The sequence below is a fragment of the Neoarthrinium moseri genome (genome assembly GCF_022829205.1).
Source record: "Neoarthrinium moseri strain CBS 164.80 chromosome Unknown scaffold21_Wmoseri_CBS_16480, whole genome shotgun sequence".
NCBI classification, from domain to species: Eukaryota; Fungi; Ascomycota; class Sordariomycetes; order Amphisphaeriales; family Apiosporaceae; genus Neoarthrinium; species Neoarthrinium moseri.
In genome coordinates, this window is record NW_026055135.1 from 62,804 (window position 1) to 82,863 (window position 20,060).

Below are 20,060 nucleotides of genomic sequence, written 5' to 3' on the forward strand. Positions count from 1 at the left end.
TACTGGAAATGGGGATCACCTGAGTCTGTCCCGACGCGACTTGGTCCATCCGGCCACAGGCGGGACGCGATGAGGGAGCAGCAGCCAGGGTTTCCCACCCGGTGCCCACTTCTCGAGTCGCCAACTCACCTGACCTGGATCCATGGTCCACCACGGGGCGTCGCCAGGGCTGCGATCCAATGCCTGCTAGGCCGCATTGGGCGGGCTCACCCCGCCATGGCAGCCTGAAGGCCCGTCAATCAGGCAACAATGGGTGGCTGACGGCGGGCTCGGGCAGTGATTGTAGTGGCTGACTCACCAGCAAAGCACCCGAAGCTGCACCTGCAAGCTTGGGCCCCCCGTCTTCCTTATTTTTTGCCGGGGTCCGTAGCGTCGCAAACGGCCGGGGCCCAGCAAGCAGTCAGCCTTTGTCGTCACTTTTCGCTTCTTTGAAGCTTGAACTTCCTTCTCACCACCCACCACCATCTTCTTTTCCCCCACGCCCCTTCGTCCGCCCTCACTCTTCCTTTTGTCTTCGACTTCCCTGTGTCTCAGTCGCAGCAGGGCCCGATAATTGACTCTGTGTTGCCTCGCGACATCTCCAGCACCCTACCGGCCTTCCGCCCAGACCAGTATCCCAACATCTCACCCCTCCGATCACCCATTTTCTGCGCCACCTTCCGAGCCGCATGATCGAGGTCGCGACCGCGAGGAACTAGCCCAGCGAAGGTCGTCCTTCGTGGGAGTCTTTTCTGCACGCCCGCTCCTACGTCTCGAGTCCGTCGGCTGCCAGCTACCACGGCATTCGACTTTCGCATCCAACCCTGCCACAAAAACCCACTCTCCGTCGACCTCGCATCGCGAACTGCAATGGCGCCCTCAGGTCCGCGAGCCCAGCGCAATACGCGCAACCCTTCGGCGCCGACCAAACCCGGCGGTCGCTCTGGCGGTATCAAGAAGCGTGGTGCTGGGGGTCCAGTCAGAACCGACAGAGATGGAGATCTTGATATGGATGCACCGGCCGCCAAGGGTGGTGCTGGCCGTGGCAACCGCCCACCCAACACCAATGGTACCTCTGCGCCGCCGCCCACTGGCCCCCGCCGCTCCACGCGATCAGCACCCGCCGGCGGTCGCGCGCCCAAGCCTACGACGCGCGCCGCAGATATGGTCAAGAAGATCGTCGAGTCCGGCGGCTCGGGCAACTTGTCCTCGCGCATTGCAGCAGGACGCGACACCTCCAGCAGGCACACGCGCTCGCGCCCCGTCAACGGCGTCGATCGCGTCACACTGGTCGTGCGAGGGCTGAAGGAAAGCAAGGCTTCCAGCAATGATGGTGGTGGCCTGCGAGACCTTCTGATTTTCCTAGAACGCAAGGCTGCCACCGTTGGCAAGCTTCACCGCACCGTCAAAATCAACAAGGTAAGTTTGTGTATCCGACCCCAACGTCTGGGACTTCCTGGGTGTTACGGAGCGGCGCCTACTCTCTATCCTCGTTGCAATGCCATAGCTCGCAGAACGAAGGAGAGGACAAACTACCATCGAACGGCGGCGTATACCTAAACCGGATTCCTGGACATTGATCAAGGTACCACTGCCTTGTGCTAACATCTAGTAGTCGACTATGAAGGGCGACTTGGTCTACATCACAGCAAACAAGGAGGACGCGGAGGAAATAAAAAAAATCAACGGCTTCGAATTTGCCAGCGCTCGCCTTTCCATCGAGGAGCTGCCCGAGGGGGCGTCTCCCGGCTTGTCCGAACAATCACAAAGCCTCAAAGACCAGCTCACAACTGTGCTTGGTCAGCGGTACAACCAGGAGAGCAAGCTCATGAACCTCTCGGACCTTGGCCAGGACCCTATTCTGCAGCAGATGGGCATGTTCAACCAGGCCACACCAGAGAAGGTCTTTCGTGCCCTGATGGTTATCTTGGAGGACAATTTCAAGACGGCCCAGGCCAAGCGCGAAGGCATCCACAGCGTCAGTCTCGCTGGCAACAATATTGACGACGTACACCAAATCATGTCGCTTGCAGATGCTCTGCCAGACCTGCTCAACCTGGACTTGAGCCGCAACATGTTCAAGGATGCCAAGGCACTGCGGAAATGGAGCCATCGTCTGCGAAAGCTCGAAGCTCTCTACCTCAGCGACAACCCCGTCGGAACTGATGCGTCTGCTATGGCTGAGATTACAAAACTGTTTCCCAGATTGCAGAACCTCAGCGGCGTTCAAGTCAGGACCAAAGAAGAGGTCGAGGCGGCGTCACGGGCTCCAAGAGTGTTTCCCATCCCACAGTTCGGTACCGACTTTCGAGATTTGAATCGCGTCGGCGAGGGCTTCGTCACCGAATTCTTCGCTCTCTACGACACCGACAGGCAGACGCTTGCTGCCAAGTTCTACGATGAACAGAGTACCTTCTCTTTCTCGGTCATGACGAGCAGTGCCCACATTCCCAACGCACCGCCGCTCACGTGGAGCTCCTACATTCGACTCTCCCGGAATCATGTCCGAATCACTCACCCGCCCTCGAGATATCAACGCCTCTTTGTCGGCGGCCCCCTTGTCCAGGATGCCTGGTCAAAGCTACCTCTTACACGGCATCCCAGTCTTACTGTGGAGTTCGACAAATACCTCATTGACTGTCATCCCATGAGCGGACTCGCAGATCCCACTGGCAGTGAGCTGGGCGGCGTGGAGGGCATGATTATCACTATGCACGGTGAATTTGAGGACCAGGACCCCGAGACCAAAGTCACTTCCAAGCGAAGCTTCTCGCGGACTTTCGTGATCGGACCCGGCTTTCCCGGCAGGAACCCGATTCGTGTCGTTAGTGACTTGCTACAGCTGCGTGCGTACAGCCCCTTGCCTCCTCAGACCGGAGTTCCAGAGGGAATACAAACCAGCGCAGCACCTGTAGCCAACGCGCCAATCAACCCAGTGGCTACCCAAGAGCAGATGGCAATTGAGCTTTCTAAGCAGACTGGCATGACCTTGGACTATTCCAAGATGTGTCTTGATGCCGCTCAGTACAATCTTGAGCGAGCCCTGGCTACATTCAACGAAATGAGAGTAAGTAAAACCATCCACAGTTGCCGTGCTTAACACTAACCTGATTCAAGGCGCAACTCCCGGCTGAAGCATTTGCCCAGCCTATCGCATGAACAAAATCTACCACCAAAGAACATTGAATTTTGATCTCCGGAGTTGAGAAAGGCAGCATTGGCAAGGAGTTTACGGAATCAGATGGCAAGCATTATTTCGAGAGGCGGAATTGGGCCCGTGTCACAGAATGCATTACACTGTCATATGCGTGTAGTATATAAGCTCAGGGGGTTCATGAGCATCAAGGGGAAAGGCTAGATACCTGCTGGAGGCTTTGCTGTCACAAAGCGCTGCAAAGGATATACTGTACTCTGGCAAGGAACGAGAGGGAGGCCAGGCTCCAGGAGAGGCACATCGCCGATTGGAAGGCGGCCATTGAGAGCATACACTTGCAATAAACAACTACCTGTTCTCACTCTGTCGGTCGTGGTTGCGTTTTCTGCCCTGTTCATTATGACGCAATTTGATCACCTGAAAGAATCGAGAAGGATGATGATCGACTTGATCGATCTTATACTGGCACGGGCAAGACTAGGATGGGAACAACAGATTGAATTAGACAACATGAACAATACTATTTCGATAGTTGCAATCGTTTAGCGCTTAAAGGTTTCGTGCCCGCAGAGCAATGACACAAATCATGTGAGCAATGCGAATTAGCTAGAAACACTGCCCATTCGACGCAGGGCAACATGTGACTTACAGCTTCATCCGTGGAATCTCAGGTTCGGCGCTTGCAGCCCTTTTATGAAAAACCTACGACAGACATCAGAGACCGTTCTGTAGAGAGACTAGTAAATCAGCCAATAGCACATCACAGCCCAAGTACCGTGACCTGGTTGGCTGGCGCGCGCTTTCGCACAGAAATTACGCATGTGAGAGGGCTGCTCAGTCGACGCCGATCGATTCGCTCTCCCGGCACTTGATTCACCACCCACCCAATGGAGGCGGCGCTTACGGTGGTCAGGGCTGGCGCCGGCGAGTGTCCCGCCCGCAGTCACGGGCAATTGGCCTATGAAGACGGAGACGGCGGGCTCAAGCTGGCCTGGATTGTGATGGGACGGGTCCTTTGATCTTGCATTTCCCCAGCGGCGATCGTTGTCTTCATCGTGTGGTGAAGATCTGCCCCCAGCTGACGCGATTGGCGCCTGTGACTGGTGCTGACGTTTGGGTTTCCTTCTACTATTGGTAATTGATTGTACTATGTAGTGACCAAGACGGGATGACGACAAAGAGGCCCAGCGAATACTCTACTAGTCATCTTGACTATTCCTTCTGGAAGCGCGGCATCTAATAAATTGGAATGACCTGGCATGCAGGTGGGGAAAGGCGGTCGGTCACCTTTACACACACCACCATAGTTAGAAGAGAAGGATTTTCCCGGATTACCTGCGTCGTACGAAAATAGAAAGCAAAGAGTTCATTTGCTTTTAGCCGCAAGTCAGAGTCGCAGTGAAATGTCTCTCTCCCTCCCCTGGGCACTCGACCCATACGAGACCAACAGCATCTCGTGAGACACTCGTCTGGAATGGGTCGAGCGACCTTTATTAGGAAAGCTAAATTTCTTGCGAGCCGGCAAGGTGCCAGAGACTTTTCTCTCGTGGCAAGACTTCCGTGCTCACCCCCAACTTCCACGTGGTTGCGTGGAGTTGATAGTCTCGCTATGGAGCTATTTCTAGAAGAGGAACGTCAGACGATGGTCACGCTATATGGCTTATGCACGCTTGACAGGCTCGACCCGAGTAATGTGCCCAAGCACCGCGATGGCGTCTTGCCATGCTTGCGTGCCCTGTGTACCCCAGTGCCGGCCGGTCCAGCCTGAACGGTGGGAGTTCGTGGGATCCCAACTGGCGTACCGTAGTTGTTTCTCCTTTGGACGCCGGTCCAGGTCGCAAGTGGAAGGCGCGTCTCTAATCCGTAGCTCACGATAGACCGGCAGGGGGCTACGGACCACGGGCCTCAGTTAGTGCATCCTCAGTTATCGATACGATGCCTAGGCTTCCCATGCTCGTATTCCTAGCGCTGCAACTTGAGCGTTGACATCCCCAGCTTCGCTGTCACTAATGTGAACCACGGGCTTGCTTGAACTTGCGTCATGTCATCGATCGCATCTTATCCTACGATGGCGGCAGCCTCTCTTTCATACATACCAAGAAGCTCATTTCCCGAGCGATGGCACTCGGGCAGTCGCCCAAGGCCCCAAGCACCCGGTGAGGGTACATGATCCCGGGATGTGTGGCACCAAGCTACTGGGGTCACATCCACCACCCCCAGACCGCGTCGTAAGAAAAGCGACCGACTCATTTGCTGGCCCCTGGCTAAGGCCAGGGGTTTCCAAGCAGGGGACTGCAGTTTCACTATGCTGCATGCTTTCCGCAACAGGCTTAGCGGCCACGGAGAGTCTAGCACCCTTCCTGGCCATTTCAGCGAAAGGTTGACCAAGTCACAACCAAGCAGTGGACCACGGCGCCCAGCGCTCCAACGCCAACGATGCTGCTTCACCTCGCTGAGCCACGAGACCCGCGTACCAAGAGCCGCTGGCTGGTCGCCGGACGGACTTGGGGAGCGTGCTGTGCCTATCAGATGGTATAGCTGATATCAGGTAGTCCCCAGCGCGCGACGCTTTGATATGTGATTCATGCTACAGACCCGGTTGTAATATTACCACCAAGCACAACGCAGAGTCTCTCCATCTAGAGAGCAACGACGGTGGAGTGAGGTCTGGTGCCTCTTTTTCCGACGTCTACAGCGGCTTTTTGGGGCAGACACAGCCGTGAGGATTCAGCAAAAGTGCAACGGAGTCCAATGAGGCCACCTGCGAAAAAGCATGCCACCCCTTTTCCGTTGCAACAGACTGCGCTCAGGTGCATACCCAGCCACAGCCCAGCTGCTTCTGCATCGACGTTGTACCGCGCTACTCCTGGCGCCCTATCAACTCACATGGCGCTACCCGTACTCCGCGGCGCGACGCTACATTGCTTCGACCCATGCTCGCTAGGATCGTCGCCGCTTCCACGCCGTCGGGCGCTCTGATTCGTTCTCAAAAGGGGTCGTCAGGGGTCCCTGGTCCCCTTCTTCCCCATACCCATGCTATCGTCGTGAGCACGGTACTCAGTCTCGCTGCCGAATTGCTCGTTCTTCGTGCTTCTCTCTCCCGCTCATGGGAATCTGCTGCTCTCCCCTGCCCGTCGCCTTTTTCTTCCATCACTCCTTAACGGGCGAACGTCGATCTCGATAGCCTCCAGCGGACGCAAGACGTCACGGAAACCTCTCTTTCTCGGAGTCATCAACAAAAAAGCATTGCATTTCGTTATATTCTTAATATCTACTTATTACTGCGCGTCGAAACACCAGGGAGGGAGTTAACCCAACACGGAGGTCGTACACTTTAGGCAAAGCATAGACGATTGTATGCGAGACCACCCAACTCCGCTTTTACCCCGAAACCTGCGACACAGAACACCTCAGGAGGACGAACACGGCTGGTTTTGTTTCTCGACACTCTCCCATCGGACGCTGCATTGAGGAGGACACGGAAACATCACGCCCATCACAAAACATTGTTCTGTAGATCATCAATCCAGTCCAATCGGGGGAAAAGGGGAGTGAGACCTCACTCTGCGAGCGTGTCTTGGGCATCGGAGATATTGTTGGTGGCAAGGTATCACGACAATATCCTGTCGGATCCTATACGAGTCAGGACGTGCCACTCCATTGTCGCCTCATCCCGAACTGCACTACGCCAGCCTCACCGAACGACAGGCTCGATAGTTCACGACGACCGTACCAACTGAAAATTCGATTATCAACGAAAAGCCATACCTGGCGATACCCATTAGCTTCGTCCGAAGGTTATCTTACCTGGCTAGGTAGACAGCAAGGAAGCTGAGAGCTGTCAAAGTCTCACGAAGGTCGCAGGAGGTTTTGACTATTCATCTCGTAACTGCCGACGTGCTGCGCCTCAACTGTGGTGGATCGACACTGCAATCCCCCAGGCCCGATTGAGTTTTGCCTCTTTCTGACCTAATCATGTTATAGTGTGCCTGACGGACATTTCCAACACATCTTTAAAGGATACTGTTGCCATCACCTATCTGAGCCTGGAGTTTGGGCTTAGGCCAGCGACAGTAGCTCGCAATGCCCCTACCTCAACCGAACGTCACCCTTGATGGTGCCTGTTCGGTCATCCACGACAACGTTCTCTACTCCTACTCGTCCGCGGCTTTTCAATCGTTGTCACTGGAAGAAGGGGCGGAATGGAAGACGCTGGGAAGCGGAAAGTCAGTTGTGGGAGGCGTATGCGTGGGTTCGACACCAGTCAACGCTACCCAGGCTGGGCTTTATATAGTTGGCGGCACATCATCTGATGCCAACTACACTGGTTTGCAAAAGTTCACTTATTCGACCGGCAAATGGGAAGCAATTTCACCGCAGGTGGCGGTGACGCAAAGTCGAATCTGGCACAGCGCCGTTTATCTCCAAGCATCCGACAAGATATTGGTGTATGCTGGTTCCCAAGATGGCATCAAATTTCCATCCACGCAAACGTTCACGATAGGAGCATCAGCTCCCTTTGATGTTTCCGCCTACGAATCGATCGCTCCTCCCGTCATTGCACCGATCCTCCTTCCTTGGTCGGAGACGGATGCTGTACTGGTTGGCGGTGACGCTACCAACTTGAAAGTCATGCTTTTCAACCCCGACAAACGCTGGTATGACTCCGGAAGTACTTTGGCCAATCCCATTGTCAAGGACTCGAGCATGGTGAAGGCGACGATAGTCACTGGGGACGACGGCAGCAAACACTTGTACACGTTCGATCTCAGCACTTCTCCGAATACTGTGAACAGGACTGTCTTATTGGATGGCAAGGGAGCTCCTGTTCTCAAATCGGCTCCGGTTAAACCCACTAGTGGTGGTAGTACGCGAAGGGATCTCGACGCGAACAATTGGCCTGACTACAATTCCACATTGGCACCAGAGGCTACAAGGACTGAGTACTCGCTAGCCAGTGCCTCTGATGGTGTCACCGTCATGTCCGGCGGCAACAAAGACGACATCCTGTGTATCTTTGACACGACGCAGAATTCTTGGCAGAATGCGACTCAATTATTTGTTGGGAGGGCTGTGACGACCGAGTCGGAACCCAAATCTACGAGCTCTATTACGCCTTCGTCTTCATCTACTTCGATCTCTTCTACCCCCGTCGCAGCATCAACACAAAGCCCCACTACTGCTGCCGCAGCCGCAGCCTCTAGTGGGCTGCCACCAACGTCAATTCTCGGCATTGCACTTGGTGTTATATTCGGCTGCGCTATTATCCTCATTGCTTTGCTGTTCCTTATGAAGCGGAAAAGACAAAAGCAGGCTTACGTGGATGCTGGGCACGCTAGAAGGGCGAGTGGCATCCCGGAGAAGCAGGAGTATCTCCCAAGGGACATGGCCAGGACGACCGGTGGCTTTTTCCCAGGTCATAGCCAACAGGAATCACAATCATCGTTTTCGTCGATGGCCATCTTGATGGGCAAGGCCCAAAAACCAGGAGTGGCCCGGAAGCCTAGTAAGGACTCGAAGCGTAGCTCGGCGAGCAGCATCTTGAACAGACAGTTCAAGAGCACGATCAGCCGACCGTCGCCCATTCCAGAGCCTGAAAATGAACCAAGGGCATCCGACACGATCCCACTGAGGGAAGAGCGGGCAGCTCCAATGCCAGTCGGCATGGGTGCGGGTCAAGTTAACCCCAGACCACCCCCCGCTGCAGCCCGGGAAGATGGTACGAGGAGGAGTTCGGGTTGGAACCGTTACTGGTCGGGTGGTAGCACGATGAATATGATGGGCTTCGGCAATGGCGCCTCTCGCAGGGAAACACAAGCTTCGGAACCGAGCTCCCAGTACACCGACATGCACCGCATGACGCAGGACTCCGCCACTGTACCGCCACTGCAAGTGGAAGACAGACCGGCTTTCTATCGTGTGCAATCGGGGAGCCCAACAGTTTCCTACTACGCCAATAATGTACGGGAGGGTCAATCCGCTGAGATCCAACGACCGGTGTCCAATGTCTCTTCCTCTGGATACTCGAGCGGCATCCCGCCCAGCGTGGACGAGGCATGGGATCCGACCATTGCGAAGAAGCCTTGGGGCCAGGATCGCGCGCCCAGCAGTGCGTATTCACAAAGCACTGCATTTCCCACAGGTCTGGGAGCGCCCGGCGGCCCCAGTCGACCCCCGACCGGTGTCTCTCGCCAACCCCAGCTGACGATGGCCTCCACTTCTGATATGAGCTGGCTGAACTTGGGAGAAAATGGCCATAACCGACAGTCTCAGTGAAGCACTTGGCTGAGATACCGATACCCTTTCATATTACGAGAACTATCATGACTTCACTTCGTCACGTCTGCCTCCTATACCCACACTCGTTCCTGCAGCATTATTTAGACAACCACTTTCGCCCCCACCGGGACGGGATACCACAAAAGTTTTTTCTCATTCAGCTTGGCCGTGGCTGACACATGCCCCCCTTGTGCAACAAACACCAAGGTCCTCTTTCGCCCCCAGGACTCTTGGTGGCGCTGGCATACGCTGTTATATATATCACACCGCCAAAGGCGCCCCCAAGACAGCTGAGGGGGTTTCGTCAGCAACACAAACCCTCTCACACACATAACCTACTGTTCCTACCAACCTACCTTTCCGCATATGACTGGCGCATTTTCATTTTCATTCTGATTTGAGCCTGGACTTGTTACACGGTTGCATCTCACCGGGCCCCGCCACTGCCCGCTCACTCCTATGTATTCCCCTCCTGTCGTGAGCTAGACACCGGGTCGGCGCGCTGCTGTTGGCTCGGGCTGACTTATTGAATTCCTCTTTTTATTATCTTTTCTGTTTTTATTCTACCTATTTTCCCCCTGGGATGGCCTATCTAGATGGACCATGAACCACCACTCTCGCTTTTTTTGTAGATACCACACATCAGACGAGCGCAGCGACGACGCATTGCTTCATCAGGGGGAGGAGGTGCGAGGATGTTAATATGTTTGTGGAGTGGAGCGGAGGACGAGACAGGGCGCCGAGCACGGGACCGAGGGTCCCCCGCGTCGGCGCCGTGGAGAGGAGAGAGTCCGCGGAGGATCTTTGTATGTATGTATCGTGTGTACCCGGCCGTAGGCCGCCCTGGACCTTCTGGCCATGACGGCTGTGATCCCCCCGAGGGGGCCGGCCCGAAGTGCGTGGAGAGGGACCGAATGAAGAGAAAGTATACCACATATTCGCGCCTCGAATTCTTGCCTTGGTGATTTCACGCATTGAGTCATTCTGTCCGACGAAGCACGTGATAGACACTACCGATTTGTCTTGGACAACGAGCTTGCGTGCAATGATTGGATTTCAAGATCTATCTGTGTACCTAACCTACATCTAAAGTAATGCCCGCTCCTCCTCTTCCTTGCCTAACCAGTCCAACACACTAACCCTCGAGACAGAAAAATGATTAAATGAAGTAACATAATATCAAATAAAATCATCCATGGTCGCACACCCCTCAGCTCCTATCTCGCTTGCCCCTTTGTTTGCCCCGCCGTCCTATTATCCCCAAGTCACTGACGGCGACTGCGCGGCTATCATGCCATAAGACCAGCTCGCCACCTGGATCCTGAATCAGCTGTTTTTGCAGTGAGAGAGAGTTTACGCGCGGTGGCGAGAGGAAGACGGAAGACGGAGGAGGAGGAGGAGGAGGGGGATTGAGAGGAGGATGGCGGCAAAGCAACAGAAGGCAACCTGGAACCAAGGTTTGAGACGTGCGGTACAGCCCCGGAAAATAGCCCACTATGGAGCCAAGTGGGTTATGGCACTTCTTGGGAAGACACATATGGCCCCTTTACTCTGTCACCTCGGCTTGTCGTTCGGGGGTTATGAGCCGTGTTGAACGGTTCTCAGGAGCTTCCTGTTTGAGTCCTTTTTTTTTTTTTTTTTTTTTTTTTATCGGCCAGTCAGTTGCACAGTCAGCTGGAGTCCATGGTTCTCGAGAAAAAAAAAAAAAACCCCTTTCTCAAACCCATGACTGAAAGAAATTCACGAACAAAAAGCAATCATGCCCTGACGCAAATTCAACGAACAACTCGAGATGCGACGCAAAGAGCAGAAGGGAAGAGATAAGAAGGTTCATATTTGGTATCAAATTGCTCTCTAAAACAAACAGCCTCCCTCCTATTAAGACAAGGGGCAGGGGACGTCCTCCCAGACTGAGAAGGGAGAACCCCCACGGCATTAGTAAAGTCCCCGGGAAGGGTACAAGCCACAGTAATACAAAGGAGATGGAAAAAAGTGACTCGAAGCGAAGTCGCGCGCAGTTCCCAATCCAACCGGAACGCCTGATCGCCAACCCTCCCTCGTAAGCTTCTCAGCCCCCTCGTAACACTGTGGGCGGGGTCTTAGTAGATGGGCCGGGAGCCCCCCTCTTCCCACTTCTGGTGCAGGTAGCTCTTGTCCTCGGCGGGGGACTCGACCTCGGACTTGACGTCCGGCCCCCAGGACACGCGTCCGCTCTTCCTCCTGCGGGCGCTGTCGCCCGCCGTGGGGCCGATCCACTCCCAGGCCCTGCCGACCTCGCCGCTGCGGCCCTCGCGCTGGCTGGTGCGTACGTTGCTGTTCTGCTCGACGACGGCGCGGACCCTCTGCCAGATCTTCTCCCGCTGGCGCAGCGAATGCACGGTCCTCAGGACGTCGTCCCGCAGGTTCGGCAGGAACAACCACGGATCGTCGACGTCGTCGTCGATCTGCTTCTGGTTGGCGAGGCGCTCCAGGACGAGGTTGACCAGCGCCGGGACCTGGGCGGCGGCGGCGCGGTTGCTGCGATATCGCTGGCGACCGTAAAGGGCCGACAAGATGAGCGAGATTAGAGTCCCAATTTGGAGGCGATATCTTGCCAGTCCGAGTCGGATCGACCGCTTGACCGCGCAGGTGAGCGGAATGCGAGCGAGAGAGGTTGATGAAAGGAGCGTGTCTGGAATTGTGCCGGAATTGGGATCTCGGTCTCTGTTGGGACGACGCGGGTTCTGATTAGTTACAGTGTCAATACCGCATATTTGATAACCAATACGTCAGGGCGATGAGGGGGGAGTGAGTGTCTGGCACTGGCACTAGCCTACAGGAAAAGGGCGGATGGACTTACTGTGTAGATTCGACCTTGACTTCCTCCCGGGCTTTGATCTCTCCGATTGCGGCCCCCCAAAGGTCGTCAAACTCTTGGTTGCTCATCTTCTTGCTTCTCTTCTGGTTGATGACTTGCTTGAGCTCCTGCTCTTCGATAGCTGGCGACTCAGCCTTGACACCCTCTTCGTTGACGAGCTCTCCGCACTCAAACTTAGCAGTGCGCTCTCGGAGCTCCTCGACAGCACGGTCGGCCACCGCTTGGACACGGCGGACCTTCTCGCCATCTGGCTCACATGTGGGCGGCAGGGGAATAAGACCTCCGAGAGCGAACGGGTGAGGCTTCATGATGTAGTCCTGCTCGCAGCGGACAGAGAAGTCGCTGTAGCAGTAGGCGTGGGGAGGGCAAGGCTCGCATACGGGTTCCAGGGCATCCCTGACCGATTGAGGGACCACGATTTCGTCTCCTAAATGGGGTTGAGCCCACTCTGGTACGGGGATCTCAGTGGGAAGTGTGCCAGAAACCTGGCCAACATCGCAGTAGCCCACCGCGATCTTCTCCTGACGGTACCAGCCAGCGTACACGGAGAGCAAGGTGACCAACATGACTCCCAGAGATGTTCCCCAGTTTGATTTGCTGGCCGGACGAGCTCGTCGGGCGGGAACGACGGCATTCTCATGGTTGACAACCTCTTCAGCCTGCAGCTCCAGTTGCTCCTCAGGCGTGAACTCTTCGCCGGCTTCGACCATGAAATCTTCGCCAGCCTCGATCGAGGGCTCGGGGTGATAGTCGGGGGTCTGGCCCCGGACCAACCTGCTGACGGGGACCTCAAGGCTCTTGGCCATGTCCGTGATATCGGGATCGGCGTAGGCGGCGGGGGTAGCTGTCCGCCTGCGCGACGAGGAGCTGCTGACCGGCCTCGCGCTCTCTTGACCGTAGCCCGTGGTCCTGCGGCGGTTGCTGGGGGTCCTCTCGACGGGCGGCGAGCTGCCACTCTGGAAAGGATTGTCCGAGCTGAAGGCGCCGGACTCTCGTCGGAAGAATCCTTCCTCGGACTCTTCAGTCTTGAGCTGCGGCTGTTGTGCCGGCTGTGCCGGGCGGACCCTCCGTGCGCGCAGACTTCCATCCATGTCCGGGGCGGTATCTGTGTCCGAGACCTGGGGCTGCCTGCTCGAGGCTCTCGAGGAGCGCTTAGTCGGACTGCGGGCGGGCGGCATCAGGGCATGTTCGGGCTCCTCGGACTTTATCCTGGCGGAGGCCTTTCTCGGGGAAGCGGAGCGGCGAGTTCTCGTGGTCGAGGGCGGCGGCGGCGGCAGGTATTCGGGTTCGTCCCAGGGATTACTGCTCTGCGAACCCTCGACGTCGAAGATTCCTCTGCTCGACCTCTTGGCCTTTGCGCGCTGGTCCAGGATCCTCTTGGCCTGGGGGCGCACCTGCTCGTCGAAGATGTCGACCAGCTGGGCCTTCTTGGCGTTTGCCGGGTAGTTGACGTTGTGGGCGACGAGGACGGAGCGCAGGCGCGGGATGGTCAGCGACCGGGCGTCGAAGCCCGGCTGGAGGTACTCCAGGCTATCGGAGTCCGACATGATGGCGAAGCTGAGGAGGTGCAGATGCGGCTCGGTCTGCTGGCAAGTAGCGGATGCTCTTGTTGTTTGGCAATGTCCTGTGCGGCTGGATGGGGGATGCCCAGGTTAGGGGTCCCACGAAGGGCGACGGATGCGGCGGGAGCGTGCCTGGGGCGGCCGTTGACCTGAGCACGACAAACACAAACACGTCGCTGAGGAGGGACGGGATGCGATGATGACGTCGAGCAGCGGCTGACTGAGATATGGTCGTGGGCGCAAGACGGGATGCAACGCAACGCAGGCGCAGTCGGGCGCTTCCAAATCTGTCTTCTCTCTCTTGTTGAAGAAATTTGACAGCAGGACGACAGAAAATTCGAACCCCCGTGGATCGCGGCGGGGAATTTCTTGTTGATGGATGGAGTTGAACAGGTGGAAGATAGCCGTCGTTGTCTGTGGCAACAGGACTAAGCCCATATGATAAGCGTCTTAGCGCTGGTCTTTGTCAAACATCCCTGCAGAATTGGCGGACCAGCATTCCAACAGGCAGGCATAGGTGCACCTACATAAGTTAGTAGTACCATGGTAAAGTTCGGTTGGCAGCCAGAATACCAGAAGCCACATGACCCCCTTTCCGGTGTGGCTGTGCTGCATAAGTTACCCAACGCCACACTGCCCTGCCGAAAGGTTCCTGCCGTCTGTCGGACACAGCCGGGTTTACATGGTGTACCTAGGTAAGTTACCTAGTTGAATAGTTACTGTATTGCCAACGGCTCATGTTTCGCCTCGTCCCTCCGTTACCCGTTCCCGATCCCGATCCCGATCTCGAGACGCTTTCCCATTTCCTTTCTCCCTTGTCTCTGCTGGTGCCTTTGGTAAGGTAGCAAGATAGTAAGATGGTATACCGTAGTGCCGAGTAAATCCCCTGTTGGGTAACGAGCAGCAGTAGACAAGTTTGGTACGGCACTTAGTTCTATATGGTCCCTTCGAACACGCACAAAATCCAGGTCGAAATCACATATAACAGGTCGGAATTTTGGTCATTGTCAAGGACGCTTCTATTATGCAGCTGAATATCCAGTTCCCGAAAACAACTTCAGGGGGCCGCTAAACTCGTACATACAGATCAATGACACGCAACCTCGGCCTCGGCTTTGCTCAAGCCATAGGGCCTTCCAAGGTTGAGCAGCGTAGCTGTGAGGCTCCGCCGCCCGGTGGCCCGAATTATACAAGTACAAAAGCCCAAAATCTACACGGCCTGGCCTATCATAGGTATTCGACCACTATATTCGCGTAGCCTGCGTACCATCGTACGCGTCATATATGCGCAGAGTTGCCCTTCCTTAGATCGCATGAAAATGCATTATACATGGCAACACGTGCAGGTGCAGGCCCTTTTCATTCCCAGAGTAAACGCCCCAAGTCCCAAGTCCGGTCGATGCATGATGGCTCCCTACGAGCCCATACGCCCTGGTCATGAAGCTGCCGTCTTCAACGCCAGCTGCTTCTCCGCTTCTTCCGCTCTCTTGTTGGCCTGCGCGACCTCCTCCTGCAGCTGTTTGATGTAGACGATGGCCATCTCCACCGTGCTGGCCTTGCTGTTCGGAGTGCTGGACGACTTGCCGTCCTTCTTGTCCGACTTGTCGGCTTCGGGACTATCCCCGTCGTCGCTCTTCATGTCCTTCAGCACGCTTTTGGGGAGCAATGTGGCGATCTCCTGAAGGGCCGAGTTGATGCGATTCCGACGGCCCTGCTCCGCAATCTTGTGTGAGGTCCGTTTCGAGGTCAGATTGGTAGACAATTCCGTCGGGTAGGACACTCCGGGGACCGTGTTGCCCTCGATGATGTTCTGGTAATTCGACTTGGAGGCCAGCAGGGCCTCGGCCGAGAGGCCAGGGGTTCCTGGCAGTAACGGCTTGATGCTGGGAGATATCTTGGGCCGCAGTGCTGGTGACACGTGGACCGAGCTGACACTCCCCCTCTTCTTGCTCCCCCGTGGGGCCAGGAGCGGTGTTTTCCTCGGGTTTGGCGTAGCTGTTGCAGATTTTGGCAAGAGCTGAGGACTGTCGGACGAAGTGGATTGCGAAGGCTTAGGGAACACCGGCGAGGGAAGAGGCTGGAGCGCGGACACTTTGGCTGTTTCGATTTCCGGCGGCGAATTCGAGTTCGTCCTAGTATCAAGCTGAGGTAGTTGGGGTTTAGGAAAACTCGCAGACTCTGGCAATTCAAAATTCTCGATGTGTTCAGACGCCAGCTGGCCAGGATTGCTCGTGTCGGCAGACTTGCTTTTCGGTGATATCCTGAAGAGAGACGCAGGTGTTGCCGGAGATGCGCCGTTCAACGACGCCGGTAAGGGATGGATCGGTGCATTGGCGCTGTTCTGGGGTTGCATGAAGGGCGATTGTCTGGCTGATCGCGGTTGCGGAAGAGGCGGCGGAGGCATATCAGACAGTGCTTCTGGCGATACCGAAGCGTTCTCAGACTCGTCTGTCGAGGTTGCCGAAGCCGTCGTCGGCCGGGCAGTTGACTGTTCCGGCTTCTCGGCCAGTTCGCTCAGGATCTGGGCGTTCATCACGGGGGTGGATGCCGTTTTCCTCCTCTGCGGCTTGACTAGGGGTGATTGGCGGACGCTGGGTTTCCTTGCCTTGGAAACATTTCCCTTCCGCACCTTCTTGGACACGTCAATGGTAGTCGCAGGCGGGCCGCTGGGCTCCAACTCCATTTCCTGCGGCGAGTTCGTCGTGTTGGTGCTGCCCTGTAGATGGTCAAACCCGTGATGAGGTTCATTCTGCGCATGGAGGGCAGGAGACGTCAAGGGGCTGAAGTAGGCCCCCGGTACAGTGAACTGTGTCTCGACTGGAAAATGAGCATCCAGTGGGGTTACGGCAGGTGACACGAGCGGCGTGAAGGCCATCTAGCAAACATCAGTTAGCGCAACCATCTTGTAACTAGGCGGCGGACAGTCATACATCCTGCTGCTCTTTAAGGCGTTGATAACGATCAAACATGCCATGCGAATGGACCGGCGTCTGATCACCCTGGGTGTAGTACTGGTTCGCGGCCTGTATCTCGAGGCTCTGTGGCGTCGGAGGCACCATGCTCCTTTGTTGCTGCGCAAAGAAGGCGGCTTGCTGTTGCTCAAAGCGCCGTTGGTGTTCCTCGAGCTGGCGGTGCTGCTGCTGGAGTTTCTGGTGCTGCAAAAACTGGATCTGCGCATCAATGTCCGATATGGCATCGCCAGCACCGGACGCGTGCGGGCCCAGGATCTGCGAGGGAATCGAGGGCACGACGGGGCCAGATGTCATGGTCGGCATCTGGTGCTGGTGCGGGTGCTGAATGCCTATGCTGTTATTCCTGGGGTCGGCGCCGGGCGTCTCGGTGCCCCCCATCTGGGTGTCCATGGCATCGTGCGGCGAATGGGTGTGCAGGCTTGCCGTGTTGAAGCTCTGAAAGTCGAACTGCAGCCCATCGCCCAGGCCGGACATGTCGCCCATCTCCAAGAACTGTTGAAAGTCATCTTCGCCGGCCTGGGGCATCGAGTGGTCTTGGCCGTTCCAGGTGGCTGGATCCATCATGGTTGTGCGCTTGATATCCCAGCTACCTCGTCGAGTTCTCCAACGTCATAGGCACGTCCTGCGGTTTGCGACCAAGGAAAGAGGCCGGCGATGTTGTCGTTATACGGGGTTGCTCGTCTACGGGCGTTGCCTGGTCCAGAGCGCCGCACGGCTGGTCGCAGTACGCACCCGCCGGAGGCCCTGTGTTTTACGTAGTCCTTGTGGTGTCGTCGGGGGACCGAATGAGGGGCAGACCCGCAAAGAGGCAATTCCACTGTGCGACGGGGCCAGCGAATCTTGGGGTGTGTTGTGGTGTCCGAGCGGCCAGTGGACTGAGTCCTTTTCTTCCTTCTTCGCAGCACCGAGGTCGTTTGGGGGAGCCGGCTTTCTGTTGTGAGGCAGGAGGAGGACGAGCAGGCTTGGATCTGGCGACAGCCATAAAATTCTAGGGACTGACCATTGGCCGGTCCGCTTCGACTCGAAAGCGCAACCCGAGGGATGGGATGGGACAGGATGGGCGGGCGAGCAGTAAAATTGACTGGCTGGTTGGCTGGCCCAGCAAAATGATCGTGGGTGCGCGGGTGGGGTATGCGCCATGCTGGGGACCCATCTCATGCCCCCATGGCGGGCAGTGGGCACCAAGCATCCAAGCACCTAAACGAATCCCAGGGGCCCCAGGGCTCTTCGTCGCAGTGGCCAGCCGACGGTCTCAGCGCTATTCGGGGTCTGACTGTGCCGCTAAACCAGAGACCCTGCTCCCTGCAGCACCCAACCCGGCTTGAGCACCTCTGGCCAAGCGCCCAGTTGGCTAGGTCCACTGAGGCATCTGCAAGTCAACTTGGGTTAATTACCATAGCACACCGTGGTTGACCGTGCTGGCGGATCACATGCGTTCGTGACTCTGCCTGCTGAATCTATACGCAAAGCATCCAGACACAGACATACACAGCCATCAAGATCAAGCACCGCAGCTAATTGCTGGGTTGGTAGTCTACTCTGTCTAGTCTGCCCTACGATGGACTAACACGCTGGACTGGTCATTCGGGCGAGGCGTCGTTTGGTCCCGTACGCCCGGCGGGAAACGAGCTTGTGCGTTCTTCATGACCGTATTGGCTCCCCAAGGGACTTCCCGGTTTAGGCGTTGCTAGGTCAGAAGCACTACCGGCTGCGTACTCGGCGCTGTGTCGAGTCGGAACGGTCAACGTCTAATGACAGCCCAAACCCTAACCAAGAAAGTCGATGTACAATTCCCGCCAGCCATTTAACCAGCTAGTCTCGCGCCCAATGGATGGAGCCAAGAAGATTTTTTTGCCCTCGAGTCGGGGCGGGACGGGTCCCGAAGCACGATAAATTGTCGTGACCTCAGGCCATGAAGCAGCTCGCGGTGGAGAAGGGGTCGTCGGTGACGATGCCCGAATCGGCCCCATGGGGGCACTGCTCTGCATCCCGCGAACAAGCGCACCCCTTGTCTCTGAGTTGACCTCTCAGCGGATCTCGAATGAAATGAGACCGAATTTGCAGCGTCCTCTCCTGGTCCCTGCAGCACAAGCACCCAGGGACGAGGTAATACCTATATACATTACACACGAAGTCCGGACTATATGCTTTGAGATATATTGAAGCTGCTTAATCGTGCCAAGCATCACAGAAACATACTCTAAGTACTCTCCTCTTGCCCGCACTAGCAGCAGGATAGGTGGCTCGCCGTTTCGCAGTAGCTGTTGGCCCGAAGACCGCTGGCAACCCCACGGAGAAAAACATATAGGACTATCGAAACCTAGTGTGTCTCAAACGAGGTCGTGATAATTTGTTCCACTCCCTCGGGTCAAATGCCCAGGCAAGTAAGTCACCGACGAGCTCAGTTACGTTTAGTCATAACTTGCCAACAACGACTATAGGAGGGATTCGGCTGTTGAGTTGTTTCAGGCTGTGATTACTCAGGCGCTTCCCCAAGCACGGCAATAGTGTGTTCTATTCCTGAGCACTTTTCGCTACGTTGTAAGCGTCCGAAAGTTGCTGAGACATCCAAGGCAATCTGCAACGCAAAGTCTGAACTCGGCGACCGAGGGTTCACTTGTTTCTGTAGAGAATTCTGTAGAGGGTCCCGAAATGGAACATCGCGAACAAGTAAATCCAGCACCGCGGAGGTTGCCAGATGTGACCCACTAGCTTCATGCACCTGAGCCGCCGCCCATGAACGCCCTGGGTTTCTGATGGATGACCTTCCGCTTTGAGTGGGGGTCGCGCATGTGAGATGCATTACCTCGTGTCATGGTGTGAACACTCTTTGCGTGGGGTTGTATCAAGTGACGGGAAGCCATGAGAAACGCGTCGTTAGAAGGATCGGGCGAGGACAGTCGCCAATCGTCACATGGGAAGCGCCACAGTTTGCCATGTCCTGTGATTATTAATCTACGGTGTCGTCTTCTGTCCTCCACTTCCCTTGCGCAAAGCGGTTGTTCTGAAGGGCTGCTAGGCTTCGGGTGTCGGAGTGAGTAGATTTTTTTCCGTTGGCCCCTCGGGCTACATGCAAGGGGATGTCGATTCGGGATTTGGCACCGACGACCCCTGCTTTTTGGCGGCCGCTTCCCATTCAGTCTACCGAGCGGCCCAAGCGAATGGCTGAAGTAGAAGCAGGCCCGGCCAATCTAACGAAGCCCCTGTTGATTACGAGCGCAGCTAATACCACGGTAGATGGCCAGGCTCGGTAGAGT

The 20,060-nt window shown here is 56.2% G+C and overlaps 4 protein-coding genes across 4 annotated transcripts; 2 read left to right on the forward strand and 2 right to left on the reverse strand.

Moving 5' to 3' along the window:
* Positions 1-849: 849 nt before the first annotated feature.
* On the forward strand, positions 850-3,138 carry JN550_006171 (uncharacterized protein; the record flags this gene model as incomplete). The annotated part of the gene is made up of 3 exons (XM_049317881.1): positions 850-1,398; positions 1,595-3,046; positions 3,097-3,138. 3 exons carry the CDS (start codon positions 850-852, stop codon positions 3,136-3,138), a joined length of 2,043 nt encoding a protein of 680 aa, XP_049171731.1.
* A 4,078-nt stretch (positions 3,139-7,216) lies between these two features.
* Positions 7,217-9,409, forward strand: JN550_006172 (uncharacterized protein; the record flags this gene model as incomplete). Its single annotated transcript, XM_049317882.1, has 1 exon — positions 7,217-9,409. The coding sequence occupies one exon, from the start codon at positions 7,217-7,219 to the stop codon at positions 9,407-9,409; it is 2,193 nt and encodes a 730-aa protein (XP_049171732.1).
* A 2,102-nt stretch (positions 9,410-11,511) lies between these two features.
* On the reverse strand, positions 11,512-13,816 carry JN550_006173 (uncharacterized protein; the record flags this gene model as incomplete). Its single annotated transcript, XM_049317883.1, has 2 exons — positions 11,512-12,115; positions 12,252-13,816. 2 exons carry the CDS (start codon positions 13,814-13,816, stop codon positions 11,512-11,514), a joined length of 2,169 nt encoding a protein of 722 aa, XP_049171733.1.
* A 1,450-nt stretch (positions 13,817-15,266) lies between these two features.
* On the reverse strand, positions 15,267-17,367 carry JN550_006174 (uncharacterized protein; the record flags this gene model as incomplete). The annotated part of the gene is made up of 2 exons (XM_049317884.1): positions 15,267-16,706; positions 16,762-17,367. The coding sequence occupies 2 exons, from the start codon at positions 17,365-17,367 to the stop codon at positions 15,267-15,269; spliced, it is 2,046 nt and encodes a 681-aa protein (XP_049171734.1).
* Positions 17,368-20,060: the final 2,693 nt, after the last annotated feature.